This window comes from Vicugna pacos, chromosome 10 (assembly GCF_048564905.1).
Source record: "Vicugna pacos chromosome 10, VicPac4, whole genome shotgun sequence".
Lineage (NCBI taxonomy): Eukaryota > Metazoa > Chordata > Mammalia > Artiodactyla > Camelidae > Vicugna > Vicugna pacos.
The window spans coordinates 29,929,386-29,941,348 of NC_132996.1; the positions used below are offsets into that span (position 1 = coordinate 29,929,386).

General features: G+C 43.8%; 1 protein-coding gene across 1 annotated transcript; it reads right to left on the reverse strand.

The window, feature by feature from the left end:
• Positions 1-6,199: 6,199 nt before the first annotated feature.
• LOC102529130 (ubiquilin-4-like) lies at positions 6,200-8,261 on the reverse strand. Its single transcript, XM_015238403.3, has one exon. It carries the CDS (start codon positions 7,936-7,938, stop codon positions 6,376-6,378), a length of 1,563 nt encoding a protein of 520 aa, XP_015093889.2. The 5' UTR covers positions 7,939-8,261; the 3' UTR covers positions 6,200-6,375.
• Positions 8,262-11,963: the final 3,702 nt, after the last annotated feature.

Here is an 11,963-nt window from a genome sequence, read left to right on the forward strand (position 1 = left end):
GAATGTATCATATCCTTAAGGCTCCTTGAGCAATTCTGAATAGCCCAGAAAGATGATAATACTTTCACTTTTGGAAAAAGTTTTCAGTTAACAATAACCATGCCTTGGTAAACCTCATTAGCTATGATAATATTTTTCCTCTTGACTCAGAAGCGTCCATGGCGTACTAAAAATCAAGTCACTTCCTGTGCTTGAAAGCAGTCTGGGTGTCATGGTGGGAGTGCTCTTCTGTGAGTCCAAGTAGAAAATGAAAAGAACATTTGAAATTCCTCTGAATCCAAGTCTTTGGGCAGTGATGACGCGCAGGAGGTCTGAAGTAAGAGTACCTGGGTTTGAATCCTGGTTTCTCTGCTTACTAGTTTTGTGGCCTTCGAGCATGTTGCTAAATCTCTTTAAGCCTCAGCTTGGCCAACAGTTAAATGGAGGATAATGTTAATATGTAACTCTTACTGTTGTGGTGAGGAATAAATAAATCAGTGAATGTAGAAAAGTGAAGACAGTACATAACAGGTAAAATGCTCAATAAATAAATGTGGGAATGTCATGTAACCTCTCTAAATATTATTAGCCAAGTTGTTATATGTTTAGGACTGTTTCAAATTATATCACTTTACAGGGTTATTGTGATAACTATATTATATAACAACTTAAAAATATTTAGATAGTGTTTGGGATATGAATAGCACTTATTAAAACTGTATTTTCTCCACTTTTCCTCTGGTCCTCCACTTTGAGGTTCTTTTCCTTTCAGCCATAAAATTATCCCTTGTTGAGGACTTAGGGAGACTGCTCAGAATCCAAGTGTCGTCTTCAACATCCCTTCATTGACTTGTAACTTCAGTTTTAAAATACACAAATAGGTCAGCAGATATTCCTCCCAAAGGTTCAGAAAGATTGCTACTGGTATCTGCATTTTAAATTAAGAGCCTGTGATTTGAAGATGGTAATAGTCCTAAGGTTATGCATTTATATGAACAATGTCTTACACATTACCTAATATTTTATAATAGAAAAAAAGTGAGACCTGGGCCCATATAACCTTGGCCTTAACACTTGGCTTTCTTATCTACTTGAGCTGCATCAACTAGGGCATTCCACTTAACCATCCTCAGCCTTAGTAAAAATGTTTATCACGTGCATGACATAAAATCAAGCATTCAATAAAGCTGGTGGTTATTGATGGCATTTGGCTAATACACCCTAAGTATATAAAAGTGTGCTCTGTTTTATTTTATTTGCATGACCTAAAACAATCTATATAGTGTTTGTCTATTTGCTTCTTGCATGATTCATTGCCATTCTAAAACTTCATCACAGCAGGCATCTTTTCTGTGCCTTACATATAGTTGCTAAGTATTACAAAAATATTATGGAACAAATGCATGGGTCATACTGGTATACATCATGTCCTTTGCTGAATTAATGAATAAATGAATGATGTCTTCATTGTGCTATTGTGATAAGTAACAACAATGGACAGTGTATGTAGAGTACCTAGCACAGTGTCTGGCACAGAGTAGATATTCGTTCATTTGATTTTTGTTTGTATTACACTGGAATAAAGTAAAGTTAGTGTTAGAGGCAGGGCCAGGATTCAGGACTCTGGACTCCCACAGTGATATTTAAAATGCACCTACCTATGGATTAGATTTACAGGATCATAGAGCTATAAGGAGCTTGAGATACTAGTAAGGAAATTTAGGTTCACCAGCGGCCAAATGATGTGTCCAATATTAGGACCCAAGTCTCATAGTTTTGTGCTCCCCAATTCTACCCACAAATTTCTCAACCAACCACTCTAGCTCTATACTGTCTTCATTTTCTATCTCCAGTTGATGGATCAGACCAAATCCTTCCCTGTGTTGTATATCTCAGTAGATTGTGGATAGCCACGTATTAATCAAAGACCATGAAAGGAGGAACCAAGGACTCTAGAGCATAGATAAAATGGACATAAGGTTTCTGAGCCAAGCACCCACCAAAGGGAATCCCAGCAGCCTGGAGCCACAAAATGGCCAGTGTCTTGGGCACAGTGATGAAGGTGAGACCCAGGAGGGGTGAGTGAGAGAAGACAAAGGAATAGATACATGGACATATAAAGAGTACTGCCCATCACGATGACTAGGGTCAGAGCAGCACTCCCAGCCAGTCTCACCAGGTGCATGGCACAAAAGGGGGCAGTAATGCACGTGTGGGCAGCCTCCAGCCCTGGGATCCCCTCAGGATGAAAGTTTCAGGGAGGCTGTCAACAGTGACATTGGAGGCTGTCAGCATCCTTATTTGATGTCAGCAGGCACTGCAGCTACTACTTCAGGGGAAAGAATAACTAGCACAAAACCCCATTATTAGAGGACCTATTCTTTCTACATGGCTGAAGATGCCTCACAGGCACCTCTCAGACATTATCCAGTAAAGAATACTTCTGCTCCCTTCACCTCTCTTCACCATATCGTGTGTCAGAGAGTCTAGCTTCCCTCCCAACATCTTCTTTTGGGGATGATGTTTGCTATTTCTTTTCTCTTTCTCCTTTCTCTCTATTATCACTTAAGACAGAGCCTAGGGCATAAAATCATCATCCCACAAGACCAAAAATCAGCAGCCCAGTGGGAGAGGAACTGGATGCTTTTGACTTTACTCCAGTCCAAGAAATTGAGTTAACTATACAAGGTATATCCTCTCCAATGTCAGTGATCTTGGTGACTCATCCCTGTCCACTTCCCTTGTCCAGCACTGCATAACCCTTAGGCACTTTTTTAATATAAAGAGTCAAGTCAGAATATATCTGACTAGACGTTATTCTCCACACAGGGCAGACAGAGGTAGACTTCAGGGAGACGGACACATCTCAGTGCTTTAGTGACTATACTTTTATTCATGGACTATATTCTTTCATATATTTTTAAATGAGTTCAACAGATATCTTTTTCTTGTTCCTCTGCTCCCTGGTATAGCTGACAAACTCAAGAATTCTGCATCATCCCTTTGATATATCTGTCCATCTTTGCTCAACCCTAGGTCTTGTTCCCATTGCCCCTTCTGAAGAAATTATTCCACAAACCACCAACTCTGATCCATTGGTTCCACCCTCCGTAAGATTCCACACTCTGGGCAGACCTTTAAGCCTTCCCATCACCCTTATCTGAATTCAAACCTTCGTACTCTGACCACATTCTGTTTCCTTAATGGCCATTTTGAATCCTGCACTCTCATCATCTGATCCTGTGTGTGGCGCACAGAATGAGGGTGCTGGTATCGTGAAAACCAGCTTAGAAATTCTACCACACGTGTGTGGGAAGTCACTTAACCCCTCTGAGCCTGTTTCTTTAGCTGTAAAATGAAAATAACACCCCATATCTTTCAGGAATTTCTAAGGAATAGCTGTACTCTCTCAACAGAGAAAGGCTCCCATTGCTTCCAGAATGGTTGCTAGCTTTGTTATTATTCCCCGGCTGCCTGGGTTTCTCTCAGGTTCTCCACCATGGAAGAAATTTCAAGGAGTCACTTTCTGAATTTCTCATTTTTTTTTTACTCCCAGTGAAAGCTAACACTGACATTTAAGATCTTAAATGTATTATATTAAGCAAAACAGTCAAGAATTTTAGTTACATTACCTATAAGAAGAACTGAAGTCATTTTATCACAATTTATAATTTTCATTTTTCTTTATATTTCTGTATGTGAATAAATGTCTGTGTGCTGACTAGATGCCTGCGATTGAAACTGTGTATGATTTTGTGATATACATCTACAACCGGCAGGCATCCGATTAATAGTTGCTATTGAGTAGAAATAATTCATCTCTGTGCTTCTCTCATTACGTAAGACTGAAAATTCAGGCATAAGGCTATCACATTCTCTTTTCTACAGTACTATTGCTGTAGGACTGTGTGATATCCTCCATGTGAACTAGCCCAACTTTAGTTTACAATTCTACCATATGTCTCATTAACCACATTTTTCATTGTATATTATTCTGCAAATTGATGCATGTATAAGAGAGCATTGTGGGATTCAGTCCATCCATTCTGCCCAGCATCCCTCCTCCTTCCCTAAACTTTTAATCTCACTCCAACACTGGTATTACAGAAAAAACAGTTTAGCAGAGATCTCCCACAGACAACCCTCTTTTCCAATTTTGGATTTTCCAAGAGCATCTCACCTCCCTTTGTCCTGCCTAAAGAGATAATATGAGATGCAGGGACCACACGGTTGCAGACACTTTGGCACAGGGATTGAGCTGTGCCCTATGCACTGGGCTGATGCCCTAGGGATCTAGCACAGGACTGTTCTTCTCCATAGTTCCCTCTTGCTGACCAAAGTTCAGCTTTCGTAACCACAGGTAACAGACAGACAGAGGATTCTGCAGCTTACTCCTACTCCACTCCTGAGAGCTCCTTCGTTTTTTTTTTTCTTTTTTTTTTTTTGACTCTTTTGTAATCCTAAAGCTAGAATACAATAGTTCCAAGAGGGGGAAAGCAATTTGTAGAAGCCAGTAACTGCTATCAGATTGGAGGTAGCAGGGTCCAGCCCCCAGGAAGATTACTAACATTATTGTCAAGGTGTGTTACTCCACTGAGGTATTGATCACTGGAGCCAGCATGATGGAGGAGGGTGAAGCTTTCTTCTAGGATCCCAGAATACTGCCCTGCCCATCGCCCCAACTCCATCCCCAGGAATCTCCCTCATCACAGAGACCAAGCATGCATCACTGATCTTAGAAATACAGACCAATATTCTGGTGGCTACAGGCAAATGAAGAGTAAACTGTGTACCAGGCTCACTGCTGGGAAGTGGAGTCCAAAAGATGTTTTATACACAGCCCTTGACCTCCACAACCTCAGGTCTCTTGGCTCATGGGCATCACAACACAGTTAAGTCACAGTGTCTATCTGAGAGACATCAGTCCTCTCCAGCCCCCAGGAAGCATGAGATTCAGCTATTTCTCAGCCCAACCTCAATTGACCCGAGTCTGGCTCTGAATTTAATCCCTGGTTTCCCCTAAAGCAACTCCATCAACATGCTCTCTCCTTTCTCATCACTTTTTATCCTACTACATAGTTACAGGTAGCCACTGGTCCTCTGAAGAATGTTCCATCCACCTACACCATGTGTCTCCTCACTGATATTAGAAGTTTACAGAAGAGAATGGATAGATTAAGAATGGATTAATGACTTTTACTAAGACAAAGAAACCACGGAATTTAGGAAAGAAATGGGGGGCCAGTGGAAAGATGCTAAGCTATACTTGGCTATGCTGAGCCAGAGCTTCCTTTGGGACACCCAGACAGGTTAGCAGTACACATAGACTCAGAGATTTGGGAACTGCGAACATAAGACTAAAAACCAGAGCCAAGGAAATGGTCAAACTCTTTGAAGGATGACTAGAGAAAGAATTGGTGTAACATACTCTCAGGAAGCATCACTTTATAAGAGAATGGATAAGAAAATATATAAAACTAAGCAGCTTAAAGAAGGATCAGTGTATCAGGTACGGTAGAAACATTTAGGAAGATTAGGAATGGGCAACAGTTTTGAGAAAGATTCTGCTCTGTCCTGTGGACAAGTCCCTGACTGCAGAGGATGGTGAAATGTGACCAATGGAAGGGGAGGCACTTTCAAGAAATTCAGAGATGAAAAGAAAGATCAAGTTCTGTAGCTGAATAGGCAGCAGAGTCGAACATTTTGTAGATAAAGGAAAGAAACCTGCAGAGGAGGAGAGGATGGAGCTTCCAAATTAGTGGAGGTGGACCTCGTGTAAGGGCAGGATCATGGCACAAGCAGATATTGGAAGAGCCGTAACTGAGAGGGAAGTTAAACACATTTCCTACAACATCAAGAGGCTGGATCTAAAGACCGAGAAACATGGTCAAAGGCTGAGTGGCTTTCAGAGGCCGTGAAGAAATTCATGACTTCCTGGGGGATCAAAAGCCAAGATTCTTTCCGAGTCACTGCAGAGTTGTGATAGGGTGGCGATAGCAGTGTTGGTGGGGGAACTGGGTTGCTAACTGAGCAGGAGTAGAGATAAGGAAAAGAAAGCTCAGTATTTCCCTACCTCATGTTCAGATTTAGAAAATACTCTGAGATCAGGGGTATGAGAATAGGTGAAGCCCAGACTCAAGATCGCATAACATGATCAACCCCTTGCCCAAACAACGTTCTCTTTGCCCACCCAGCCCCCAAATCGACACCACATTTGAGATCCAAGCAATCTTTTTTTTTTTTAATGTAGAACAGGCTTGGGCAGTGAGGGGAGGCTCTAGCAGTGTGCACAATATGAGCAGGAGGAATTCCCAGAATAAGCTACTTCTTCCCCTCCCCTTCCCTTTCCTCTCTCCTCTCTGCGGGTGGTGCATTGTGGGCACCAGCTGGAGGGAACTAGGCCTCTGGTACCCCCAGCAGCCTCTCAATGGCAGCATGGATGTCTCCACCTGTGGCCACCAGGGCCTGAAGATTGGCATCACGATTAGCAAAGCCCATGGCCTTCAGATGCTCCAGTCCTTGCTGGTAGCAGCTGTCAGCGAGGGGGCACGAGGACAGGGAGGACTGGGTAGACTGGGAGCAAGCATTGGCCAGTGCATGGAGGAGCTGAAGAACGGCCAGTGTGGGTTGCACAGGGTCTGCTCTGTGACCTTGTCCTCCACCCCTAGTTTCAGGAGCTCCTCTAGCCCCATATGGTCTACCTGGACCCCATAAACAAGGTCCCAACCCAGGCACCTCCCTGGACAGTATCTGCAGGCCCTTTTCTATCTGGATCAATGCCTGCAGTGCCTGTGGGTTGGTGAGTATGGGAAGCAGTGGCATATGGTGTCGCAGGGGGCTGTCGGTCACCAGCTGGCGCAGCAGAGCTGGATTCTGCTGCAGGACATGCAGAGCTCTGCGCAAGGCAGAGGGTGAAGGTCTCAGCTGACTGGCTGGTGTGGCTTTCCCTATGGGCTGTTGGCTCTCCTGGGAGGAAAGATCCTGGCCCAAATTTAAGTCCGACATCCCAGTCCTGCAGCCTGAATTGGCCTGGTTTGAGACCATGCCCCTGACTTGAGCAACGACTCCTACTCTGACCTCCTGTGCCGGTGGCCTGGCAGGTGCAGCGGCTGTGGGGATGGTGGTGGCGTTTGTGTTAGTACTGCTGTGAGGATTGGCGCCCCCTCTGCTGGGCTCTGAACTTGGGCCATGGCCTTTGGAAGCAGCCAGTGAGGCCAGAGTGGAGAGCATGAGGTGCTGGATATCAGAGCAGACTGGATGTGTGGCATTGTCACCACCTGGCACTGCCTTCAAGGCCTCCAGTCCCCACTTGTCTGCCTGCAGGAGTTCCGGTGGCTGGGCCGGGTTCTGCAAGTTTTCCAGAGCCTTAAGAGCCGGCTCAGGTTTGTGTACTGGCTTTGAGGAGTCAGGAATGTGGCTGGCATTGGCTAGCTTCTCACTTACCAGGCCTTGAACCATAGGGTCTTCCGAGAGCTGCACCACGGCCTCGGGCGCAATCAACAGGAGTTGCGCTAGCTGGCCAAGGAGGTCCGCCAGATCAGGAGAGCCCTGGGCCAGCCGGCCCAGCCTGGCTAGCATCCCAGCACTCTCCGAGGTGGATGGTTCAGAATGATGGGCACAGTGTCCAGTGGGACCTGGCAGAGCGCCGGGACCGGGCTGAGTTCCTTTCACACGAGACCTCACTACCAAGTGGACTGTAGTGCCATCAAGGATGCCTCGCTGACTCAGTATGTCTTGATCCCGGAGGATTTTTCCTGTGAAGATGAGCACCAGTCTGTCAGAGTCACAGTGAAGGCGTTTGGAGATCTGCTTCTTAAAGTGGTGGATGCTGCTGTTCTCCTCCATCATAAATTCCTGGCAGTCCTGTGGGGTCTTGACAGACACTCTGATAATGCGTGATGGTGGCTCCCAACCAGACACCAGCTGACCTTCCCCTGCTTCTTCTCTAGCCTGTGCCATATTTCCTCAAGAGCAGAATGCAGGAGTCTGAAGAAGTCTAGATGTAGTACCGAGTACACCTGGACGCAGGGACCAGTAGGTGTACAATGATGTCCTCTCACCCATGTCCTGTGGACACCGCCTTCCAGTGTAGCCCTCCCACCACCTGGCTCCCATGAGGTGGCAGCTGCCCTTCTCTAGAGCCAGCCTTAGGGGAGATGATGTCAGCGATGAAGTCACAGTTGAGAAGTAGACCTGGTTAGGGGAAGGGCAGTGGTCTCTACCACCTGCCAGAGGTTGGCTTTCTTTAAGATTTGATTTTAGTAATGCCTCAGCTGGGAGCTTGTTACAAATGTAGACTCTCAGGCTGGAACCCAGATGTACAGAATCATTATTTTCATTTTAGCACACCCTCAGATGGTCCCTGTGCCCAGTACAGTTTGAGAAGTGATGCCCTATATTACTAGTGAAGTTGGAACCATTCATCTACAGAACTGATACTTTAACAAAACCTAAGAAGAAAGCATATCTTGTATAATGTAGTTTATATTAGGGTTCAGGTTACAATATACTATTCTGATTCACAAAGGTATATGTATACATAGTTTCTACAATTTTTGGGGGGGTAATTAGGCTTATTTATTTATTTAATAGAGGTACCAGGGATTGAACCCAGGACCTCATGCATGCTAAGCATGTGCTCTACCACTGAGCTGTACCTTCCCCCCAACAAAGAGATATTATGGGACCTAGAGCAATTACAGTTGTTGATTTACAGTCAGAACAGTTGAGACATTTTAACTGGACTTCAAATGTTCAAACAAACTTCACTGTATATAGGAAAATAAATAGTTCGATTACCCTTAGCCAAGATTACTATTGGAACGTTAGCTTTCTGAAAGTGTTGGTATGTATATATTTCAAGAGCATTAAATTTTGAAAGTGAAAAAAGTATTTTATTTAAATAACAAAAGAAAAAATTTAAATGTTCCTGTCTAAAACCATGTTTTGCATTAGCCCCTTGCATGGTTGAAAATCATACCACTTGAGTTTGATAAATGAATATAGTTCAGGAGAAAACGCATTAGTCCAAGAACTAGCTTAGGAAGTGCTAATTCTAGTCAGCTATCTTCTACTAAATTACTGTATACCAACCATGCCTCGTTCAAGGTCTCAAGTTGTTGTTTCTATATGAATGGAATAAAGACATGTATAATTAGCCCATCCAGCTTCACTGGGATCTTGAGGCCACTTGCATCTCTAACACTCACCAGGTGGGTGACCCATCCATACAGTTCTAAGAAAGCAGCAGCATGTCCTCCAAGAACTTGGGGGGAAAGGTGCTCTCTCAGCTTCCGCAGGATCAAAGATGAGACAAAAGAAATGAATGAGAAAGCAACAGGCTGACCTTAGGTCTTCACGACTTTAACAATTACTAGATATAAAGTATATTTGAGGAGGAGAATTGTCACCTGGGAGGGGACATATTCTGATGTAAAGCAGATTACTAGTGACTCCCTAAGGCACTGACTGCTCCAGGCAGGTTAGGCCTAAGAGTAAGGTCTGTCTAATCCCTGCAACAATTACATTTTTTATTGTGAAGATGGATACGTGGGGTTGTTTAGGCTTTTGCCGTTATACACCTGACCCCTTTTTCTGATTCTACGATTTCAAAGGACTGTAAAATTAGAATCCAGTTGCCTAAAATGCCACCTCTAGAGGATTCTGGTAGATGTGGGCAGCATGAACATCTAGATCTTTCTACACTACTTTGTCGATTAGATATTAATATAATATTCCTGATTTCAGTTAGTTTGAATTGGCCCTCTTCCACGTCCAATCAGTATCAAGACCTTGATAAGTTGTAATTTCTGAGTTCAAAAGACCTTTTCAGTCCCAGTAAATGTCCCAGAGTGAGCCTCACGGCTGGTTGCAGCCAGCAGCCTAGTGGGACTTTCCTAGTAATGCCCGGGCCTCAGGACAACTTCTGTTACACAGATATCAGTGCCAAAATCAGTTCCCATCGGGCGTTCCATTTGGGTTGCCCTCAGCAGAATCAGATATCCAAATGAATGTTTCTGAATTTTCCTTAGCTGGTGCATTAATGTGTAGCAGGCACTGAAGAACATTCCAGATAATGATTGTCCGTGATCACCTTCGAATATCTCATGGTTCCAGGTTTTTTTTTTCCCCTCATAGTCTTTGAGGTGACCCGCCCCTTCATCATCTCCCCTACAGGCTCTACAATTGGTGCCTAAACGTCTGCTGCCCGAGCTGATGGTCTTCCCAGACCATTCCTACACTTGCGTCTCAAGGCAGGAGTCCAGTCCACACAGTCCACCGAATTCTTCAATACAAGAACCACACTTTATCCCTCCTGAAGGGCTAGCATCATTTGAATATTTTATATTGTACATATACTCCTTTTATAACTATAAAGTAAAGTAAAATAATTAACTATTTATTTAATTAAACTTTATTATTAAAAAAGAAAAAGGGGAGCTTGGCATCTCTAGGGTCCAATAGTCCTGGTTTAAATCTCACAGCCACCACTTCATAACTTTGGCAAGCACTTATCCTTTTTAAGCCTGGTCTTTATCATTTATAATATGGTGATTCTTCACAGATTTGTTTTGAAGAATTTGTTTATAAAGTGACACCCATGGTACCTGGCACAGAGCAGACACCTGTTAAACACTGAGGATTATGTTCACACCACAGGCAAGGCCAATCTGACAAATTCTGTGGTCAGGTCCATAACGGGATGGGGAGGTGCAAAGAACAGACATGTCTGTCAGGGCTGACTGAATCCCCAGGGACATATTCAGCAGCAGACAGCAAAGACAGCTCCAAGCACACTGGTGAAGAAAGCATCATATCCAGAAACTTACCGTCAGGCTAAGGGCTCCAACCAGACGCAGTAGAACACTGACTTTATGTGTTTGAACTGAAGTTCACTATATTTAAGATCTAATTTCTAGAAAATATATTGCATTTCCATCTTTTGCACAGAGACTGGTTAAAGTTTGTCCATCTTAGCTGCACTTTCACTAGATGCATCAAACGGTGTGAAGCGATCGCTGTCATGTGCAGTTTCAGTGCTTTTTGCCAGAATTTTCCTTCTGAAAAATCCAGTGACAGTTTTATTTGTTTGTTTGTTTGTTTGTTTATTTATTTGTTTGTTTATTTTTTAACATGGAACTGCCACCTGGGAGAAGACGGCTCCTGGGTGGCTATGCTGCAAGGACTCCCAGACAATGAGAAATGCCTGATTCTGCCCAGTTGGTGAGCTGCAGTTTCCCTCCTGTATACTCTGAGTAGATTTGTGTTAAGGGTGGCTTGTAATAATGAGTCTGTTTAATTAAGCCTAAGAAGAGCCGCTGATGGGAGTAGCAAAGGCTACGTTTGGAATATCAGCATCAGAATAAAATACAAGCTCGGTATCTAGCTACAAAGCCCCCCATGGCCACATTCCCACCAGTCTCCTTAACTTCCTGATGTGGAGTTTCCCCTTTCTTACAAAAGCTGGCCACACTGGCTCCCCTGCTGTATCTGGAACGGCCAGGCGCCTTCCCACACCTAAGGTCATCGCATTAGCTGTGGCCTAAGTCTTTAACGCTTGACCACTAGTCTTTACAAGAGTCACTCTTCTTAACCATTCAAACCATCTCTTCCCAGAGGTCTTCCCAACCATTCACTCTCTTATCGGTCTGTTTTCATTATCTGCATAGAACTTATCTTTCTGTCATATTTCTTCTTCAGTCACTCATTTTATTTTTCTGTCTCCCTTCACTAGACTGTAAGCTCCATGAGAACAGGAACCTTATCTTATTTGCTACTAGAACCCCAGTGGCAGCAGGTTACTAAATAAAATAAGTGTAGGAAGGAGGAAAAGAAAGGTGGGAGGGAGGGAGGTGGAAACAAAGAGAAAAGACGATTCAATGAAACACCTGGACAATGATTCATTGTCATGGGCGGCTAGGATGTTTCGCTTACCTAAATGTCCAGCAATAGGATAGTCTGGGAGGAAGAAAAATTCCTTTACT

Bases quoted from the DNA above. Each gene is read 5' to 3' on its own strand.
- LOC102529130 (XM_015238403.3), bottom strand. From the start codon at position 7,938: ATGGCACAGGCTAGAGAAGAAGCAGGGGAAGGTCAGCTGGTGTCTGGT.